The sequence below is a fragment of the Hemitrygon akajei genome, chromosome 5, assembly GCF_048418815.1.
Source record: "Hemitrygon akajei chromosome 5, sHemAka1.3, whole genome shotgun sequence".
Classification (NCBI taxonomy): domain Eukaryota; kingdom Metazoa; phylum Chordata; class Chondrichthyes; order Myliobatiformes; family Dasyatidae; genus Hemitrygon; species Hemitrygon akajei.
Window position 1 is genome coordinate 129,548,628 of NC_133128.1, and position 22,731 is coordinate 129,571,358.

The 22,731-nt window shown below is 39.6% G+C and overlaps 1 protein-coding gene across 2 annotated transcripts in view; it reads left to right on the forward strand.

Moving 5' to 3' along the window:
* The window catches only part of spag16 (sperm associated antigen 16), a 773,550-nt gene that overhangs the window by 316,205 nt on the left and 434,614 nt on the right, over positions 1 to 22,731 (forward strand). For both annotated transcript variants that reach the window (XM_073046458.1, XM_073046459.1), the window contains one exon: positions 15,849 to 15,992. In XM_073046458.1, coding sequence (XP_072902559.1) covers positions 15,849 to 15,992 — 144 coding nt within the window. The remainder of the gene's footprint in view (positions 1 to 15,848; positions 15,993 to 22,731) is intronic.

Sequence of the window (22,731 nt, forward strand, 5' to 3'; positions counted from 1 at the left end):
TCTTCAAGGAGTGGTGTCTCAGAAAGGCAGCTTCTATTATTAAGGACCTCCAGCATCCAGAGAGTTATTATTATTTATGAATTTTTAAAATTTTATTTATTATTATTTTTCTCTTCTATATTATGTATTGCATTGAACTGCTGCTGCGAAGTTAATTTCACGTCATGTGCTGGTGATTCTGATATTTCCTATGATGGGCAATGTATTGTGAAAATTTTTTTTATGTCTGGAATAATCCTGTGATAAAACTTTCTAAAAATAATTAAAGAGAGCCACATTCACTCAGACCAAAGACAATACAGTGGAAACCATTACAAGAATATGCCTTCTTGTTGAAACAAAGGCAACAGCTGAGTTACTTATTCAGTGCTTCTTGTCAAAGCATGAAAGATTAATTTAATATTGCATTACAGTGAAGGAATACCAGCCAACAGACACAAAATGCTGGAGGAACTCAGCAGACGGCATCTATAGAGAAGAGGACAACCGACGTTTCGGGCCAAGACACTTCTGAATTCCTGCTGAAGGGTCTCGGCCTGAAACGTCGACTGTAATCTTTTCTATAGATGCCACCTTCTCTGCTGAGTTCCTCCAGCATTTTGTGTGTTGCTTGGACTTCCAGCATTTGCAGACTTTCTCTTATTTGTGAAGGAGTACTAGTATTGGTTAAAAGAAGTGGTGGTAGACAGTGATTGGTATTTAAAGGAAAAGGAGATACTCTATGTAAATCACACAGTCCAAGTAATATACATCCTAGGTTGATGAGGGAGGCTAAGATCCAGATAGGTGACAGGAGAAGCAGTGATACAAGAGGATTAGGAGTTTGCTCAAATACAGCGCCTATAAAAAGTATTCACCCCCTTTGGAAGTTTTCATGTTTCATTGTTTTACAACATTGAATCAGAGTCGATTTAATTTGGCTTTTTTGACACTGATCAACAGAAAAATACTCTTTCATGACAAAATGATAACATATCTCTACAAACTGATCCAAATTAATTCCAAATATAAAACACAAAATACTTGATGGCATAAATATTCATCTTTTTCAGGTCAGAATTTAGTAGATTCACCTGTGGCAGTAATTACAGCCTTGAGTTTGTGTGGATAAGTATCTATCAGCTTTGCATATCTGGACTCTGCAATTATTTTCCCATTCTTCTTTACAAAACTGTTCAACCTCTGTCAGAATGCATAGGGATCGTGAGGGAACAGCCTTTTCAAGTCCAGCCACAAACTCTCAATTGGATTGAGGCCTGGACTCTGTCCAGTCCACCCCAGGACATTAAGTTTTGTTGTTTTTTAAGCCATTCCTGTGTAGCTTTGGTTTTATGCATTGTCCTCCTGGAAAACAAATCTCCCAAGTCACAGCTCTCCTGCAGACTGCATCCAGTTTTCCTCATTGATTTCCCTGTATTTTGCTACATTCATTTTACCCTCTTCCTTCACACGCCTTCAAGGGCCTGCTGCAGTAAAGCATCCCCACAGCAAGATGCAGCCACCACCATAATTCATGGCACAGTTGGTGTGTTTTTGTTGATGTGTGGTAATTGGCTTATACCAAACATAGCATTTAGTCTAATGGCCAAAAAGCTCAGTTTTGGTTTCATCAAACCATAGAACCTTCTTCTAAAGGACTTCAGACTCTCCCACATGCCTTCAAGCAAACTCTAGCTGAGATTTCATGTGAAGCTTATACAACGGTGGCTTTCTCTTTGCCGCTCTCCAATAAAGCTATGACTGGTGAAGCACCTGATCAACAGTTGTTGCATGTGAAGTCTCTCCCATCTCAGCCACTGTAGCTTGTAACTCCTCTAGAGTTGTCATAGATCTCTTGGTGGCCTCCCTCACTAATCTCCTTCTTGCACGGTCACTTATTTTTTGTGGACAGCGTGTTCTAGGCAGATTTACAGCTGTGTTGTAGTATTTTCATTTTTTTTTATGATTGACTTAACTGTAAGGGATATTCAGTGACTTGGAAATTTTCTTGTATCCATCTTCTGACTTGTGCTTTTCAATAACCTTTTTGTGGAGTTCCTTGGAGAGTTCTTTTATCTTCATGGTGTTGTATCTGCAATTGGACCTTGCAGATACAGGTGTATTTTTAATACAATCAATTGAAACTCCTTGATTGCACACAGGTCTCCAAATACAAACCTTCAGTTAACTAATAGTGTGACTTCTAAAACCAATTTACTGCACCAGTGATGATTTAGTGTGCCATTTTAAAAGGGGGGGGGTGAATACTTATGCAACCAATTATTTTGTGTTTTATTTTCGTAATTAATTTATATCACTTTGTCGTGACAGAATCTTTCTGTGTTGATCATTGTTTAAAAGGCCAAATTCAGTGTGATTCAATGTTATAAAACAATAAAACATGTAAACTTCTAAGGGGTGAATACTTTTCATAGGTGCTGTAACTATGGATGGGGGAATGACTACAAATTTGGTAACTACGTGGGGATCAATTGTAGGTTAAAGAACTATAAGGGACCATTGCAAGAGAAAAATAAATTCTCACGGTTAATAAAGGAACAACAGTACAGATCTGTTAAGTCAATCACAAACAAGAGAAAATGTACAGATGCTGGAAATCTGCGCAACACACACAAAATGCTGGAGGAACTCAGCAGGCCAGGTAGCATCTAAGAGCAGAGTACAGTCAACATTTTGGGCCAAAACCCTTCAGCAGGACTGGATTTCTTAGGTGTTTGAGAATCTGGCTGTCAGGTTAGATAACAGGATACTTCTGCAATGTTACCTTTTTCTTTGACAACCATCACTTGAGCAAATGAGTTCTTTGTTGTAAGAAAGAAGGCATGAAGTTAGAAATGGACGAACAAATAAAACATGCATGCTTGTATCATCTGATGTTTATAATTCTGAACAGGAAAATGATATACTGTAGGGGGAATTGAGATGTGAGAAAGAGGATAACATGAATATGCCATCACAAATGATTTCCACACCATTGCTACACTTGGAGCATGAGAAGTTTTACCTATGGTCAACATTCTCTCCTCTCAGGAGGCAAACAGTACAGGTTGTTTGCCCTTCACCAATCTATTGCAGCAGACTCTGTTTCATCTTCTATAACAACACAAAGTAAAGTGTGTGTTAGTGTCTCAAAATAAGTCTGGGTGACATATCTGCCGTGATTAAATAACTAGTTATGTGTAGAAGCTGTGAATTGTGGGAGTGAGACTTGACATAATGGTAAATGTATGAACGTGGTATTGGTCGAATAAATTTATGTAGGAATCCTGACTATTAGGCATTACTTGAAGGTAGCAGGTGGGTGAATTGCATGACACCAATGATTTTGCTTTCACTGATCATGATCATTATCGTGAAATTATTGAGAAGGTTACAGTATTGCATTCAATATCTTGAGTTTTGTCCGTTCCTGCTTCTTTTAAAATAACTGGCCTCTAGCAGATAGATATCTAATTTCTCACCTACTCTCCAGATAATCCATATAGGCTATCATTGCAGTGTCCAATAAGTGCAAGGATTATGAGAACGTACTGGCAATGCAAATTGTTTATTATGAGCAATAATAGATACTATGAATCGGTTCAAGATCAGAACCTAAACTTTTATTTCAGGTGGAGATCATTCATTACTTCCAAGGTTATTTGACAGCCAAATGTTTATAACAAATATATGCATGTATAAAGTAGTGAATTTTCCATTAAATGCCAGTCCAGTAAAATAAGCACACTTTTTGAAAGTGCTTCCCTATTGGGCTAGATTGTGCTAGATCCAGATTGTCACCAGATTCATCCCATTAGTTATCATAAAATGGGTAAGTGGTAGTATAGTGGTTAGCACAAGCTTTACAATACAGGCGACCCAGGTTCAATTCCCGCCGCTGCCTCTAAGGAGTTTGTATGGTCTCCACATGACCGTGTGGGTTTCCTCCAGGTGTTCCAGTTTCCTACCATAGTCCAAAGATGTACAGGCTGGCAGATTAATTGGACATTGTAAAATTGCCCCTTGATTAGGCTCGGATTAAACTGGGGGATAGCTGGGTAGCGCATCTTAAAGGCTGGAAGAGACCATTCCACACTGCATCTCAATAAATTAATAAATAAAGATTTTAAAAAGTTTTAAAAGCTAAAGTTTACATTTTTAAAATAAAGATAAGTAACTGTGATGAGGAAACACAATAAACTATCAACAGCAAAAAAGAGAAAATCTGCAGGTGCTGGAAATCCAAGCAACACACACAGATAAGGAGATAAGGAGAGAAAGGGAAATGGGAATGGGGAATGGTGATGGGGGAGGGGAGGGGAAGTTTGTGAAATTGATGTTCAAGCCATTAGGTTGGAGGCTACCCAGATGGAATATAAGGTGTTGCTCCTCCAACCTGATTCTGCTCACATCGTGGCAGTAGAGGAGGCCATGGACTGACATGTCTGAATGGGAGGTGGAATTAAAATGGGTGGCCACTGGGAGATTCTGGTAGATGTTTGGAGAACTGGTGTGCCAATCTACATCGGGCCTTACCAATATACAGGAGGTCACACTGGTAGCACCTGATTCAGTAGATAACTCTCAACAGTTTCATTGGTGGTGGAAGGAATGTTTGAGGCCTTGAATGGTAGTGAGAGAGGAGGTTTAGGGGCAGCTGTAGTTCTTGTTCTGCTTGCAAGTGTAAGCACCAGGAGGGAGATCAGTGGGGAGGGACAAATGAACAAGAGAGTCACGTAGGGAGTGATCCTGCAGAAAGCAGAAAGTGGGGGTGTGGGAAAGATGTGCTTGGTGGTGAGATCCCACTTGAGATGGCAGAAGTTACGGAGAAACTATCAACAAATAATTTTGAAAAGGCTTAAATAAAGTTATTCTTACTTGGTATAAATCGGAAAGGCAAGTTATGGAACAACAGTATGTCACCACTGGCCTGAGTCCAGTGTAAGGGAAGCAGGTCAGAAACGCTGGCATCTGACTGTCAGGTTCTTTCAGATGCTAGCAATTAGCTCTGCACACTGACGTCTGCTGAGTCATGTATGGCTAACAGCCCATAGTTCCCTACTGAGCTGCTGGATGTGGGTTAGCATATCTCAGATCATATCTTAAGGGCTACAGCAAAACTCCTTTGATTCTGTTTCCTATAAGTTAAAAAGACAGTGTTGAAATTCTATGGAGAATTGTTTTATAGCAATATAACATTTGCTTATTTCCTGGTGTTGTTTATTTTATTCAGAAGAGCTCTTAACTGTAGTTTACTTCTTTTTAATTGCTTTTTTTGGGACCTTAAACAAGATTTTCTTCTAAATCTATGGATTACTGCTAACATTCCTTATAAGGTTTTACAGGACTTACATCTGATATATATTGAAGGAAATGTGCACAGAAATTTAACTTCAACTCACATTTACAAAGGCATTCTAACTAGTTTCATATATACATATGTATATTTATCTATCATGAATGGTACTTAACTGTTACTTCATGGGAATATTACCTGCTTCCTACCCATCTCCCTTGGCCTTCATAATTCTATCTGGTAGAGGTGAAGAAGACATATTATGGCAAGTAACTGTTAAACAGAAATGATTTGCTGCTGATACAGAAAATAATTGAGAAGTGACGTTTAATTATCAAATTCATATTACAGAAGGAAAGGGTAACCTTGACTAAAAACATTCCATGACACCTTACAATTATCACATCTTTGAGGTAGAAGAAAAGGATGGCAGAATAGTTTAGATGTAGCTTAGGAAGAACATGAAGAGGAAGGTTCAAGTGAACATTAACTATCAATAGCGTGGGCAAAACCATTTACAGGTCACATCAGAGAGCTGTCATATGAAAAAGCCTTTATTTTATATTGTATGAAAATGGTGCTAGAAGAACCATTCAAGACCAGTTTTCAGATTTTATTTTACTTTCAAAGAACCATTGTAGATCAAAGAGGCTACTCAGACCATTGATCCCATGTCAGCTTTCTGAAAAGCAAGCAAAAAAAACAACTATTTTCTTCTAGCTTACAATATTATTTTCTAGTGCCTAATCAATTCACCTTTAAAAGCTCTATTTCTACCGCTCTCACAGATAGGTCCAGATTACAGCTAAGAGCAGAAGTCTAATAATTATCAGCCTAAACAACCTGCCACTATTATTTTGCTCATCACTTTGATTTGATATTTCCTGGTCCACATACCATCTGTTAATGGAAACGGTTTTTCTTGAAATACCCTATTTAAGCCATTTGTCTTTAATCTCTCACACAGCCATAGGGATCAATGAAGACATTTTGAGAAACATAGAAACATAGAAAACCTACAGTACAATACAGGCCCTTCTGCCCACAAAGTTGTGCAGAACATGTCCCTACCTTAGAAATTACTAGGGCTACCCATAGCTCTCTATTTTTCTAAGCTCCATGTACCTATCTAAAAGTCTCTTAAAAGACCCTATTGTAGCCGCCTCCACCACCGTTGCTGGCAACCCATTCCACGCACTCACCACTCTCTGTGTAAAAAGACTTAGCCCTGACATCTCCTCTGTACCTACTCCCAAGCACCTTAAACCTGTGCCCTTTCAGCCATTTCAGTCCTGGGAAAAGCCTCTGACTATCCACACAATCAATGCCTCTCATTATCTTGTACACCTCTGTCAGGTCAACTCTTATCCTTCGTCACTCCAAGGAGAAAAGGCCAAGTTCACTCAGCCTATTCTCTATAAGGCATGCTCCCCAATGCAGGAAACATCCTTATAAATCTCCTCTGCACCCTTTCTATGGCTTCCACATCCTTCCTGTAGTAAAGCAACCAGAACTGAGCACAGTACTCCAGGTGGGGTCTGACCAGGGTCCTATATAGCTGCAACATTACCTCTCGGCTCCTAAATTCAATTGCACGATTGATGTAGGCCTGTACACCATATGTCTTCTTAACCACAGAGTTAACCTGCACAGCTGCTTTGAGCTGCTATGGACTCGGACCCCAAGATCCCTCTGATCCTCCACACTGCCAGAAGTCTTACCATTAATACTATACTCTGCCATCATATTTGACCTACCAGAATGAACCACTTCATATTTATCTGGGTTGAACTCCATCTGCCACTTCTCAGCCCAGTTTTGCATCCTAGCAATGTCCCGCTGTAACCTCTGACAGCCCTCCACACTGTCTACAACACCCCCAACCTTTGTGTCATCAGCAAACTTACTAATCCATCCCTCCACATCCTCATCCAGGTCATTTATAAAATTCATGAAGAGTAAGGGTCCCAGAACAAATCCCTGAGGCACACTACTGGTCACCGACCTCCATACAGAATATGACCTGTCTACAACCACTCTTTGCCTTCTGTGGGGGCAAGCCAGTTCTGGATCCACAAAGCAATGTCCCCTTGGATCCCATGCCTCCTTGCTTTCTCAAAAAGCCTTGCATGAGGTACCATATCAAATGCCTTGCTGAAAGTCATATACACTACATCTACTGCTCTTCTTTAAACAATGTGTTTAGTCACATCCTCCAAAAATTCAACGTCTTGTCCTCTTGCTCTTCACAGACTTGTAGTATGCCTTGGGGTTTTCCTTAATCCTGCCCACCAAGACCTTCTCATGGCCCCTTTTGGCTCTCCTAATTTCCTTCTCAGGCTCCTTCCTGTTAGCCTTATAATCTTCTAGATCTCTAACATTACCTAGCTCTCTGAGCCTTTCGTAAGGTTTTCTTTTCTTCTTGAGTAGATTTACTACAACCTTTATACACCACGGTTCCTGTACCCTACCATAACTTCCCTGTCTCATTGGAACATACCAATGCAGAACTCCACACAAATATCCCCTGAACATTTGCCACATTTCTTCCATACCTTTCCCTGAGAACATCTGTTCCCAATTTAAGCTTCCAAGTTCCTGCCTGATAGCCTCATAATTCTCCTTACTCCAATTAAACAATTTTCCAACTTGTCTGTTCCTATCTCTTTCCAATGCTATTGTAAAATTGAAAGAGGGCATTTTAAGATCATTTTAGAAGTGGACATGTATGAGGTTCTGTGAACTTAGTGCATATAACAAGGGACACAAATCTAGCGTAGCAACATTGTGTGGAAATACACAGAAATTTTTCCAATAAACATCGTACATAGAACAATGTGGTATATTACAGGCCCTTTGGTCCATCATGTATTGCTGACTTATAACTCCATGATCAATCTAACCCTTCCATCCTAACCAGCACATAAGCCTTCATTTTTCTTACATCCATGTGCCTATCTAAGAGTCTCATAAGACCATCAGACATAGGAGCAGAATTAGGCCATTCAGCCCATTGAGTCTGCTCCAACATTATATCATGGCTGATTTATTATCCCTCCCAAACCCATTCTCCTGCCTTCTCCCCATTAGCTTTGACACTCTTACTAATCAAGAACCTATCAATCTCTGTTTTAAATGTACCCAAAGACTGGCCTCCATAGCTGTCTGCTGCAATGAAATCCACAGATTCACCAACTTCTGGCAAAATAAATTCCTCCTTATCTCTGTTATAAAAGGATGTCCTTGTATTCTGAGGCTATGCCCTCTGGTCTTATACTCCCCACTATAGGAAACATCTTCTCTATATCCACCCTATCGAGGCCTTTCAATATTCAATAGATTTCAATGAGATCCCCCTTTTTCTTTTAAATTTCAGCAAGTATAGGCATAGAGCCATCAAATGCCCCTCATATGTTAACCCTTTCATTTCCGTGAACCTTCTCTGGACCCTCTCAAATGCCAGCATGTTCTTTCTTAAATATGGGACCCAAGACTCTCACCATATTCTAAAAGGACATCTCTTAGATGTCCTTATTTTATAAGCTTCTACCAGAGTTCCCAGGCACATACCCCTCTCTGTATAAAAAAAAACTACCTCTGACATTCTGACATCTCCCCACATCACCTCCAATCACCTTAAGTTGATGTCCATCAGTATTGGCCATTTTGAACTTGGAGGAAAGATGCTGGATGTTCACTCTATCTATGCCTTTCATAATCTTAGACAACTCTATCAAGTCTTCTCTCATCCTCCATTATTCCAAAGAGAGAAACTCTATCTTGCTCAATCCTTCCTTATTAGACAGGCTGTCAATCAAGGCAGCATTTTAGTAAATTTTCTCTGTGCCTGCTCTAAAGCTTCCATATCCTTTCTATAATGAAGCAACTCAAAAAGAATACAATACTCTTAAGTGTGGTCTCACCAGAATTTTTTGAGCTGAGATATTATATCACGGCTCCTGAACTCAGTCCCCCAACTAATAAAGGTGAACACACTGTAGGTCTTATATTAATCACCCTATCTATTTGCACAGCATCTTTGAAGAATCTATAGATTTAGACTCCAAGGTCCCTCTGTTCCTTTTTTGGTTGGCTGCCAGTGACAAGTAGTGTTCCTCAAGGGTCAGTATTGGGACCACTACTTTTCACATCGTCTGTCAAAGATTTAGATAATGGAATTGATGGCTTTGTGGCAAAGATTGTGGATGATATGAAGATAGGTTGAGGGATCAATAGTGCTAAGGAAGTAATGTGATTGCAGCAGGATAAATTGGAAGAATGAGCAATATAGTGGCAGATGGAATACAGTGTTTGGAAATGTATAATAATACATTTTAATAAAAGGAACAATAGCACAGACTAATAACTAAATGGGGAGAAAATTCAAACATCAAAGGTGTAGAGGGACTCAGGAGTCCTCATGCAAATCTCCCAGAAGCTTAATTTACAGGTTGAATCTGTGGTAAAGAAGGAGAATACAATGTTGATATTTATTTCAAGGGGAAGAGAATATAAGAGCAAAGAGGTAATGCTGAGGCTTTATAGGACACTAGTCAAGCCAACAGTTTTGGACCCCATATCTCAGAAAGAATGTGTTGTCATTGGAGAGAGTCCAGAGGAGGTTCACAAGGATGATTCCAGGAATGAAGGGGTTAACCTGTGAGGAGTGTTTGGCAACTTTAGGCCTGTACTCACTGGAACTTAGAAGAAAGTGGGGTTTCTCATTGAAACCTACTGAACGTTAAAAGGACTAGGTAGGGTGAATTGGGGTAGTCTGAACTAGAGGGCACAGACTCAAAATTGAGGGGCAATCTTTTAGAACAGAGGTAAGGAGGAATTCTTTTAGCCAGAGGGTAGAGAATCTGCGGAATTCTCTGCCACAGACTGAGGTGGAGGCCAAATCTGTGGGTATGTTTAAAGTAGAGATTGATAGTTTCCTGATTGTTCAGGGCATTCAAGGATATGGCAAGAATGCAGGTGTAGGGAGATGAATCAGATCCAAGATCAGCCATGATGGAATAAAGGAAAACACTCAGTGATCTGAATGGCTTCATTCTGCTCCTATGTTATATTGTCTCATTGTCTTTTTGTAACCTATGGCAATCTTCTATTTTATCCACAACACCTACCAACCTTCGTTTCATCTGCAAACTCACTAAGCCCCCTTTCACATCCTCATGAAAGTAGTTAATAAAATCACAAAGATAAGGGTCCCAGAACAGATGACTGCAGAACGTCACTAGTCAGCTACTTCCAGGCAGAATGCGTTGCATCTACTACCACCCTCTGCCTTCTGCGAGCAGGCCAATTCTGAATACACATGGATAAATTTCCACAAATTCCATACCTCATAGCTTTATGGATGAGCCTACCATGGGGTTGTTAAACACCTTACTAGATTCCATATACATCATATCCTTTGCTGTAACTTCATCAATTTGTTTTGCCACCACCTCGAAAACCACAATCAAGCTTTTGAGGCTTGACCTGCCCCTTGTAAAGCCATGCTGACTTTTCCTAATAAGACTATACTTCTCTCAATGCTTCTATCCCAAGGAATCCTCTCCATTATGTTTGGCCACCACAGATGAAAGAGTCACTGGCCTAAAATTCCCAGGATTATTCTTCTTACCTTTCTTGAACTAGGGGACAACACTTGTCATCCTCCAATCCTCAAGTACCAAAAATCATTGTCAATGCCCAACAAACTCTTTCCTTACTTCTCATAGTAACCTGAGGTATATCCCATCTGGCCCTGAGGATTTAGCTATCTTAAGCAACATAGCTGATTTATTCTGAAAGAGTTGAACCACTGGATCTGTTTTGCTCAAATGTGGGTAAAGCTACATTTTATTTATCTCACTGAAATCTCCTTTCTTAGTCTTTATTCAGATAGTTGATTTTTGTTAATTTAACGTTTCCTCTATATATCTGCAAGCTTGGCTACATCAGATTTTTTACAAGTTATTTTAATTACTTATACCATTCTGTAAGTGATTTGTCATATGAATGAAGATAAAATGTTTCCAAACTGAAATAAGTGCAACCAAAGCTAACTATAATAGTTTTAAAATTTAGTTTAATCTCTCCAAATTTCATCTTTGCACATGATAATGACTCCATATTTCAGCAACAGGAGTGAAGTAGGGAGATGAAGGTTGCTTTGTTGGATCAAAGAAGTTTAAGAGGATATTCAAATTTGCTGGACAAGATAATGGCATATTTAGATTGTGTAAATATACTGAAGCTGTTGCCATTCATGCCTAGTCCAACAGGAAGAAAAATGTAATATTTTGAGGAAAAGACAAAATAATGCAAGAAGAAATGTATTTACTAGAGAGCAGGTCTATTCGGGAATTCACTGCCTGTAAAATAAGTGGCAACAGATTGTGCCAGTTCCATCAGAAGGAAGATTTGCTTTTGTTTACTGGAAATAAAAAATGCTTCCTTTCTGTTCTAAATTTCTAGATTTTTAAAATGTTTATGTTAGTTGCAAATAGTGGTCAAATATATCGGTTGAAAAATTGTATGCTCCTGGAATATCATTTACATTTCTTTAAATAAATGGACATGTAACAAAAAAAACTAGAGTTGTATTAAGGGATGAGTTGATCAAGAGGTTTTCAAGGTGAACAAAAAAAAATAGATGGTTTGATATTATTTTGTCTGCTTAGGCCCAAGGCTTGGAAGCAGAGTCAAAAATATTGAAGTGTGGGCTTTGAGAAGCATAGTTAGGAATGACTTCTGTTCACAAAGTAGGGTAGAAGTTTGGAATTCTCTTTCAAATATGGCAGTTCATGTGATGTCAAATATTAATGTTAAATCTGAGATTAATAGATTTTTGTCCCTCAGTGGTAGTAGGACATACATGAGAAAAGCAGATAACTTTAATTAGTCATGTTGACATTGAACAGCTGAGTATCCTCAAGGGGCTGTATGACCTATACTTCCTGTGTGCACCACTCTATGGTACATTGCTTTCCTGCTGTTAACTTTAAAAATCCAAATCTTATTATTCACGTGTAATGGTTGTCAATGCACATCCTAGCAATATTTTCATCTTACTGTTATTGCTTTTAACCGTTTTAACCAATTCCTGTATTTTCTTTTGCAATATCTCCTGACGCGCAATGTAGATAAAAGCATAAGATAGAGGAGCGTGATTAGGCCATTCAACCCATTGAGTCTGATCTGCCACTCCATCATGGCTGATTTATTCCAGTCCCAGTCTCCTGCCTTCTCCCTGTAAACTTTGAAGCCTGACTAATCAACAACCTCAAAGCCTCTGCTTTATGTATACTCAATGAATTGACCTCCACAACTGTCTGTGGCAAGGAATTCCACAGATTCACTACCCTCTGGCTGCAGAAAACCCTCATCATCTCTGTGTTCAATGGACATCGCTCTATTCTGAGGCTGTGCTCTCTGGTCCTAGAGTCACACACTATAGGAAACATTCTCTCCACATTCTCTGTACCTAGGCCTTCAACATTCAATAGGTTTCAATGAGATTCCCCTCAACCCCACCCATTCTTCTACACTCCAGTAAGTAAGGGCCCAGAAGCATAAAAATGTTTCTCATACATTAACACTTTGATTCCCAGAATCATTCTTGTGAGCCTCCTCGGGACATTTTCCAGTGCCAGCACATCTTTTCTCAGATAATGGTTTGAAAACTGCTAATAATACTCCAAATGCAATCTGACCAATGCCTTATGAAGCCTCAGCATTACATCCATGCATTTTTATTCTAGTCCTTTTGAAGTGAATGCTAACATTGCATTTTACTTCCTTACCACTGAATCAATCTGCAAGTTAACCTTAAGGAATCTTACATGAGGTCTCCCAAGTCCCTTTTCACCTCTAATTTTTCAGTTATCTTCCTATTTTGAAAAAAGTCTTTATCTTTATTCCATCTACCAAAGTGCATGACTATGCATTTCTCTACACTATATTCCATCTGCAAATTCTTTGCCCATTCTCCCAATCTGTCTGTCCTTCTGCAGCCTCCCTACTTCTATAACACCATCAGCCCCTCCACCTATCTTAGTATTATACACAAACTTTGCCACAAAGCTATCAATTCTGTCATCCAAGTTATTGACATACAACGTAAAAAGAAGCAGTCCCAACACAGACCCCTGTGGAACACCACTAGTCACCAGCATCCAACCAGAAAAGGCTTCCTTTGTTCCCTTGCTTTGCCTTCTGCCAATCAATCAATGCTCTATCCATGCTAGTATCTTTCCTGTAATATCATGGTCCCTGAACTTATTAAGAAACCTCTTGTGTAGCAAATTGTCAAATGCCTTCTGAAAATCCAAATACACAATAAGCATTAATTCTTCTTTATCTATCCTGCTTGTTATTTCTTCAAAGAATTCCAACAGATTGGTCAAGCAGGATTTTCCCTTAAGGAAACCAAGCTAACTTCAGCTCATTTTATCATGTGCCTCCTAACACCCTGAAACCTCATCCTTAATATGAATTCCAACATCTTCCCTACCACTGAAGTCAGGCTAAATGACCAAAAATTACCTTTCTTCTGCCTCCCTTCCTTCTTAAAGAGTGAAGTGACAATTGCAAATGTCCAGTCCTCTGGAACCATTCCAGAATTTCTTGAAAGATCATTACTAATGCCTCCACAATTGCTTTAGCTATCTCTTTCAGAACCCTGGGGTGCAATCTATCTGGTCCAGGTAACTTTTTACTTTCAGACCTTTCAGCTGTCCAAGCACCATTTCCTTAGTTTATAGCAATAACACTCACTGCTATACCCTGGCACTACTGTATTTCGGGCATACTGCTAAGATAATTATTTTAGCAAAATAATTATTAATTTTACCTGTAATCATTTTTGTCCTCCATTACTACCTCTCCAATGTCATTTTCCAGTGGTCCAATATCCACTATCACCTCTCTTTAATGAAAAAAAATGGTATCCCCTTTTATATTATTTCACCTTTTCTTTCCTAATGGATTTTTAGTTGCCTTCTGATGATTTTTTAAAGTTTCCCCTAATTTATGCTGAATTTATGCCCTCTCTTCTGCTTTTATGCTGTTGTTGGCTTCCCTTGTCAGCCATGGTTGCCTCATCCTCCTTTCAGAATACTTCTTCATCTTTGGGATGTATCTATCCTATACCTTACAAATTGCCTCCAGAAACTCCAGCCATTATGTTTCTGCTGTCATCCTTGCTAGTGTCTTCTGCCAATCAACTTTGGCTTGTTCCTCTCTCATGCTTCTGTAGTTCCCTTTACTCCACTATAATACTGATACATCTGACTTCTCCCTCTCAAATTGCAGGATGAATTCTATTGTATTATGATCACTGTTCTCTAAGAGCTCCTTTACCTTAAGTTCTCTAATCAAATCCAGTTCACTGCACAACACCCAGTCCAGAACAGCTAATCTCCCAGTGGGCTCAACCACATGCAGCTCTAAATGCACCCATGTTACATTTCAACTCATCTGACTGACGCAATTTTGCCCTATCATTTGCCTGTCCTTCCTCATAGTCATACAAAACACTGCATTTACTTGAACAACAACAGCCTCATTGTCAGCCTTATCACTCTAGTTCCCATTCCCTTGCCAAATTATTTTAAACCTGCCCTCAATGATATTGGTGCCCCTCGGGTCAGTTGTAACCCAACCTTTTTCTATAGGTCATACCTTCCCTAAAAGAAATCCCTATGATCCAGAAATCTGAAATGCTGACCCCTGCACCAATTCCTCTGTCACACATTCATCCACCAAATCATCCTATTCTTACCCTCACCTGTGTGTGGCACAGGCTGCAATCAAGGAACTGCTACCCTTGAGCTCCTGATTTTCAGCTTTCTACTTAGCTCCCTATGATGTCTCTTAGGACCTCCTTCTTTATCCTACCTATGCCGTTGGTAACATGACCTCTGGTTGCTCATGAGCTACTAATGGTGATGATATCATGGCTTTGGCTCATTAGATAAATTCAGCTTCTTGGGATACATGCATCTGATCCAGTCTTATAAAATCACCATATTACATTAACATTGTAAAGTGTCTGTCTTTGTTTCTGTAGATTCGGTATTTGTTTTGTGTAAAGTAGGTATTGTAAGATGTCTTTGCTCCTCTTGGTTCCCACATTTGTGCTATTCAGGGTTAATATATTGAAAGATAGTTTTCTTTTATGTTTATGTTTATATGAGAGAGAAGGAAAATTAATGGATGAATCAGTAATATTACAGGTAATAACTGAAACTAAGTAAAGCAAAATTTAGATCAAACAAAATTTTGTTCTATTTAGTTTCAGTTATTATGCATCATTTAATGTATGTTACAATAGAATGATGGACTAGGCAAATTATTTTAATTGTTTCTGTTTTATGTCCTTTGTGTAAATGATTCACAAGATGCACACTTTACTTGGTGCTTTGCAAAATTAACACAGCAATTGATAAAACTGTTATTACTGGCAATCTTCCTCTTGGTAAACAAAATATTTAACATGTGTATGGAATTGGACAGATTATTTGTAAAACCTAGTTCATTAGATTTAAACTATGCTTACTATCTTTTCATTCAATTTCAGCCTAGCTCTTCACCCACGGAAACAAATCCTCGTGACTGGAAGTGATGAACGCCTCTGGAAGATGTGGTCCATTCCCAATGGTGACATTATTATGACAGGTGAAGGTCACAGTGATTGGCTTTCCAGTTGCTGCTTTCATCCCAGGTTAGTGCAAACATTGTATTCATTCAGTTCAAATCCTATGAAGTGTAATGTTACATCTTCTTTTGTTTGCACTAGTCTCTTCATCTCTAGGCAGAATTGATGACACTGTGCTTCATGTTTGCCTTTGTTCTCCTTCCATACTGTGCAGTGCATTTATAAATGATTTCAGCTGTTTTCCTTGACAGTGTGGTGGTTTTGACTGAAGCGGTATTGATATTCGTTCTAATAAGCTTCCAAGTTTACAAGGATGTTCTGCCAAGTTGAAGGGCCTCCATTGGTCAGAGCTAACCATGGATATTGCATCCTAGCTGTCCAGGTATGCAGGGTTGGGCAGTATGATATGGAAATCAAGCTGTTGTCATGTGGCAAGCTCCCCCTCTCCACGCATCTGATGAACCCAAATGAACAGCAGAGACCAATATAGTTAGGCACGAGCAGTGTCGCAGTAGTTGCCAGTCAAAATTCAACTCAATGACGGACTGCATTAGGGAGTCCAGCTCCAGATTTTTCCCTCATGGTTTACCCCCAAAGCCTTCTCTGTGAGTGTGTATAGCCACAAGACAGCAGAGGTTTGAGATCAGAGTTTTTCTTCTCCTAGATGAGCTGCCAACTGCAGCTAACGAGCCCCATCTGCCAAATTAATCAATGATTTATGGTTTGTTTATCTGTCCTTGCCCAGTATTAAAGGAACATGTTCAATTGTTCTTTTTCATAAACTGTGGAATCTTGTTCCAAATGAGTAACAATTGGTACATTTCTGATTTTCTGAGGTTATAGGCACAATTTTATTTTGTTTTGTCCCAGTCTCATAAAGTACCCAAATTTGAGGCAGCCTGTGCTTTGTAGTTGTCCTCCCAGCATAATCTTCACTGCAGCACCAACCTTTCACAGCCCCAGGTGCAGTTATTCATTGAAACACAGAAACTTAGCAAACTGTTACAGCAAATATCTATGTGCTGCTCTCAGAACATTATTCACCCCCTCTGAGAGATCCTATTATTTGAAAGCACGTTTCACTGTTTTTAATAGTTGTGATATTTAGAGGCATTAAAACAGTTGAATTGAATTTAAGAATATTTAAAATGGTATTTAATTAAAAAAACATTTAAATCACTGTAAATCAATTAAAAACAATAAAGAAAAGTAAACATAAAAGGAATCTGTACTCTCCTTATCAATGAACTTTGGCAACCTCATTCAAAACGAATTGGGTCACCACAAAATGAAGAACACAAACAGAAGCAGGAATGCTCATGCATGTCCTCAAAGCAGCGCTACCATTTAATATTTTACTCCACACTGATATTACTGATATTTTACCCCAGCACCTCTTTCCTATACTTTCTCTATAAGAAGAGCGGAAGGTACAAGCGGATCAGTTAAACGTGGCCCCTTGTGATGGCTCTGGGATTCATTAACAAACTGCCAGAACAACTATGTCTGTCACTGAACACATTCAATATTTAAACCTCCACATGCCTTCATTGATTCAAAACCTCAGAGAGGAGGTTATGTGTCATTTCCGTCTTAGATGGCTGACCTCCAGGTCAGTTTTGTATTAAGCACATTTCTCCACATTATATCTGCTAAATTTTTGCTTATTTGCAGAAACACCCAACAACCCTTTGTAAATACTTTATGATCTCACAACTTGTTGTCTGCCATCAGTAAATTCCTCTATCCTGCACTCAAGTCCCTCTTCCAAGACATCAATGTATTTTGTAAATATTTAAAGCTCCAGCAATGATCCCCTGTAGTATCGCACGAATTGCATCTTTCTAATGTGACAGTCAACCCTTTATTCTAACACTTTGGGGCATGTAATATAAAAGTCAGGATATTATGTTGTAAATTTATAAAACACTGGTTAGACCATGCTTGGAGTATTGTATACAGTTCTTATCTCCATACTAAAAGAAGTAGATGGTGGCACTAGAAAGAATATAGAGGAGATTCGGGAGGATGAAGGACTTTATTATGGAGAGAGATTGGTTAGGCCTGGTTTATGTTCCCTTGGGCGAAGGAGGCTCAGTGGTGAACTGATAGAGGCATATGAAATTATATCTCGGGCAGATCAGGCACCTTTTCCAATCAAATCACAGCCAAAGTCAAAATTGGGGTTATTGCCTCTGCACTGAAATATACAGTGGTGCTAGAAAGTTTGTGAACGCTGTAGAATTTTCTCTGTTTCTGCATAAGTATGCCCTAAATGTGAACAGATTTTCACATGTCCTAAAACTAGATAATGGGAACCCACTTAAATAAATAACATAAAAATTATACTTGTACATTTATTTATTGGGCTTTTAAAAACCAACAAAAAGCAACTAAAAAAACACAAGGAGAGAAAAGATTAAATATGAAGATAAGCTAGCCAATAAAATAAAAGAGGATGCCAGAAAGTTTTTTTAGATATGTAAGGAGTAAAGGAGAGATGAAAGTGAATATCAGACTGCCATAAAATGACCCGGGGGTGGGGGGGGGGAACAAAGAAATGACAGATGAACTTAATAAGTATTTTGCATCAGACTTCACTGTGGAAGACACGAGCAGTATGCCAGAAGTTCGAGAGTGTCTAGTGGGCAGCTGTGAGTGAAGTTGCTGTTATTAAGGACAGGGTGTTTGGGAAGCTGTAAGGTCTGAATATAGATAAGTCACCTGGGATAGATGGTCTACACCCCAATGTTCTGGAAGAAGTAGCTGAAGAGATTGTGGAGGCACTGGTATTGATCTTTCAAAAACCACTAGATTCTGGAATGGTTTCAGAGGACTAGAAAACTATAAGTGTCACTCCACTCTTAAGAAGAGAGGGAGGCAGAAGAAAGGAAATTTTAGGCCTGTTAACCTGACTTCAGTGTTTGAGAAGATGTTGGATTGCATTATCACTGATGAGGTTTTAGGATACTTCTAAGCACATGATAAAATAGACCAAAATCAACATGGTTTCCTCGAAGGGAAAACTTGCCTGACAAATCTGAAGGTATTCTTTGAGGAAATAACAGGTGGGATAGACAAAGGAGAGTCAGTTGTTGTAGTTTATTTAGATTTTCAGAAAGCCTTTGACAAGGTGTGGCACATAATACTGCTTGACAAGATAAGAGCCAATGCTGTTACAGAAAGATACTGGCATGGATAGATGATTGGCTGACTGACAGGAGGCAATAAAGTAGGCCATTTCTGGGTGGCTGCTGGAGAGTAATGGCATTCCACAGGAGTCAGCGTTGGAACACTTCTTTTTACATTATATGTCAATGATGTGGATCACAGAATTGATAGCTTTGTGGCTAAGTTTGTGGATGAGAAGAAAATAGGTGGAGGGGCTGGTAATGTTAAGGAAGCAGAGTGCCTGCCTGCAAAAAGTGTTAGACATATTCAAAGAATGGGCAAAGAAGTGGCAGGTGGAATATTGTGTACAGTCATGCACTTTGGTAGAAGAAATAAAAGTGGAGATTATTTTCTAAAAGGGGAGAAAAATCAAAAATCAGAGGTGCAAAGGAATTTGGGAATCTTTATGCAAGATTCCCTAAAGGTTAACTTGTAGGTTGAGTTGGTGGTAAGGGAGGTAAATGCAATGTTAACATTCATTTTGAGAGGTCTGAAGAGCCAAGGCCCTGAAGACTTTTATCGCAAGTTGCTGTGGAAGGCAGGGGAACTTGGGACTCTGGCTGAGATTTTTAAATATTCACTAGTCATAATTAAAGTGCCAGGTGACCGGAACATGGCAAATATAGCCTCAAGTTTCATGAAAGGCAGCAGAGACAAGCTGGGTAATTATAGCCAGTCAGCCTAAAATTAGCAGGAAAGTTACTGAAAATTTTCTAAGAAACTGAATTAGTTATTATTTGAAAAGACACAGATTAATTATAGTCAATGTGGTTCTGTCAAGGGCTCATACTGTCTGATGAATTTGAATGAGTTTATTGAAGAGATAACAAAGTGTAGCTGTTGTGGGTTACACGTATTTGCTATAATGTCTGATTTGCCTTCAGTTTATCTAATTCCCATTCTTGCTAAATCCAGCTGACAACCTCCTACTACAGCGGTCCCCAGCCACCAGGCCGTGGACCAGTACCGGGCTGCAAAGCATGTGCTACTGGGCTGCGAGGAAACGATATGATTTGATGATATGAAATGATATCAGTCAGCTGCACCTTTCCTCATTCGCTGTCACACCCACTGTTGAACTTGAACGCATGTGAAGTCATTACCCATGCGAGGACATCAGTCGCCTAAACACAGTGATACCCTCGCGCCAGGATCACTGGTTGGCCTCGGGTAACCGGCCGCCTCACGCGGCCGCCATCAAGTGCCATTGGTACTGGCCTGGAGCGCAGACAGATGGGCACCACCTCAGAACCTGTTCAGCACACGGAATGCTCGTGGGGAACCCGGTTCTAAAATATTCGCAAATGATCTAATTCGGGCTCAGAGTTTCGTAAGTAGCAGAGCAGCTACCTCGCTGCGATCTACTGAAAGTCATCCCTCGAGCCAAACTTTTGTCGGCTGATAGATCCTACCTATTACGGGGGGGGGGGGGGGGGGGGCACGTGTCCTGTTGCACTCCTCGCTCAGTCAGTCGGTTTCTCTGGACTGTGACTGCCGCGGCCCTTACCTTTTGCTCTCATTGGTGTGTTGCAATGATTTTATATGTTCATACGAGGAAAATATGCGCTGTGTGTTTAATATCCAAATGTTACTTAAAATGTTATGATACTATTGACTTATAATGACTTATAATTGACTTATCACTATATTCATGCGAGGAAAATATCCTCTGTGTGTTTAATATTAAATTTATTGGATAAACCCTTTTAGAAATGAAATTGAGTGTATATTATATGACTTATAAGTTGACTTAACTCTTACAAACATGACGTCACCTATATTCCGGTCGCGATTAACACCACGACCCCCCCCCCCCCCACCCCCGTCGGCCGGTCTGCAAGAATATTGTCAATATTAAACTGGTCCGCGGTGCAAAAAAGATTGGTGACCCCTGTCCTACTGAACTGGTTTGGATGGGTTCTCAAGCACCTGTTGCTTCATTGAATCCTGAACTGAATTCAGTTCAGGTCTGGTGTATTAACATTATCTCTCATATGGCTTCCTGGATTTCATTGTCTTAGGGTTTGGAATTCCACTTACAATATTCTCCATTTCTCTGTTATGTAGATGCCCTGCTCAAGAAGTATCTCTTAAGTCACTTCTTCTAAATAACTGTCTCCAATCCAGAAGGCTGGTGGGTGTGTGCTTGAAACTGACTCTTACCTGTCTGTAGGTCAACTACTGTATATTGCACCAAAAAACCTTAAACTTTACCTCCAAATTGCTTAATCTGATCTCTGAGATGCTTCTTTGTCCTTGCAAGCAAATGTTCCATGTCTGACCTTCCTACCACCTGTTAACTTCTTATATTTAAGAACTTAAGCAAAAGGGGAATGATTTATGCAGAAGCTAATCCACCATTCAATAATGTCATGGCTAATCTCAATGTCAGCTCAATTCTTACTCCTTTTGCCATTTTCCTGAAGAGTCCACACATCTCTCAAAAGCATGTTTGCAAATTCATAGCTGACAGACTTCGGTAATCCCTAGAATTTGAAACTGAAGGATGTAAGTTATTAATTTTATCCAAATTTTGTATATGTTATCCTCAGACATTGCTGCCCAGTCCTTAACTTTCCATCCAAATCATTCCTGCACTTCTCAAAATCAACCCTGTCGAGCTCTCTTAAAATCTGAAACCTAAACAAAATGAAAGTACAGAAAACACTTACAAGTTAGACAGCATCATAAGAGAATGGGACCCTTCATCTAATGTTCATCTTGCAAGATGGTGGCATGCTTGGAAGCAGCAGCCACTCCAGATCAAATCAAAGGTGTATTTGTTCATTCTGTACATCTTTTTTTACAAATGCAAGTCACTGCTGGATCCTAAAAAACATCAGATATTACAAGATTATTCCATCAGTGAGTTGCTCATAGTGATGGACCTGGAATTATTGTGTACCATTACTGTGTTGTCACCTGGACTTGTAGTGTACTGTTGTCCGTGATGATTCTCCTGCCTTCTCCCCACAACCTTTGACACCCTTACTAATTAACTTCTTCTTTAAATATGCCAGATACATAATTGCCACTACAGTTGTCTGTGGCAAATAATTCCACCAATTCACAACGTTCTGGCTGAAGAAACTTCTCCTCAACTCTGTTCTAAAGGGATGTCCTTGTATACTGAGGCTGTGCTGTCTGGTCCTAGAGTCTCCCACCATTGAAACCAACCTCTCAGCATCCATTCTGACTCAGCCCCATAGCATGTTCATAAATTAAAAAATATCGGAACCCCAGAATTGCAAACAATATGCAAATTGTGGTATTGTCAAGGCCCTGGGTGTTTATAGCAATTTCCTTGCTCATAGTTAAATCGTTTGAAAGGAGCCAGCCTCATGGACAGCACAGGAGCCGAGCAGTAGTGTAGCACCATTGTGGTGTCACCTACCTGGCTCATTTCCTCCCCTGTCTATAAGGAATTTGTACGTAATTCCAGTGGCCACATGGGTTTCCTCTGCATGCTCTGGTTTCCTCTCACAATCCAAAGATGTACAGATTGGTAGGTTAATTGGTGTGTAATTGGATGGTGTGGACTTGTTGAGCCAGAAAGGCCTGTTACCCTGCTGTACCTCTAAATCTGATTCCACAAACTATTATCTCACTTTCAAGGACTCTACAATTCATGTTC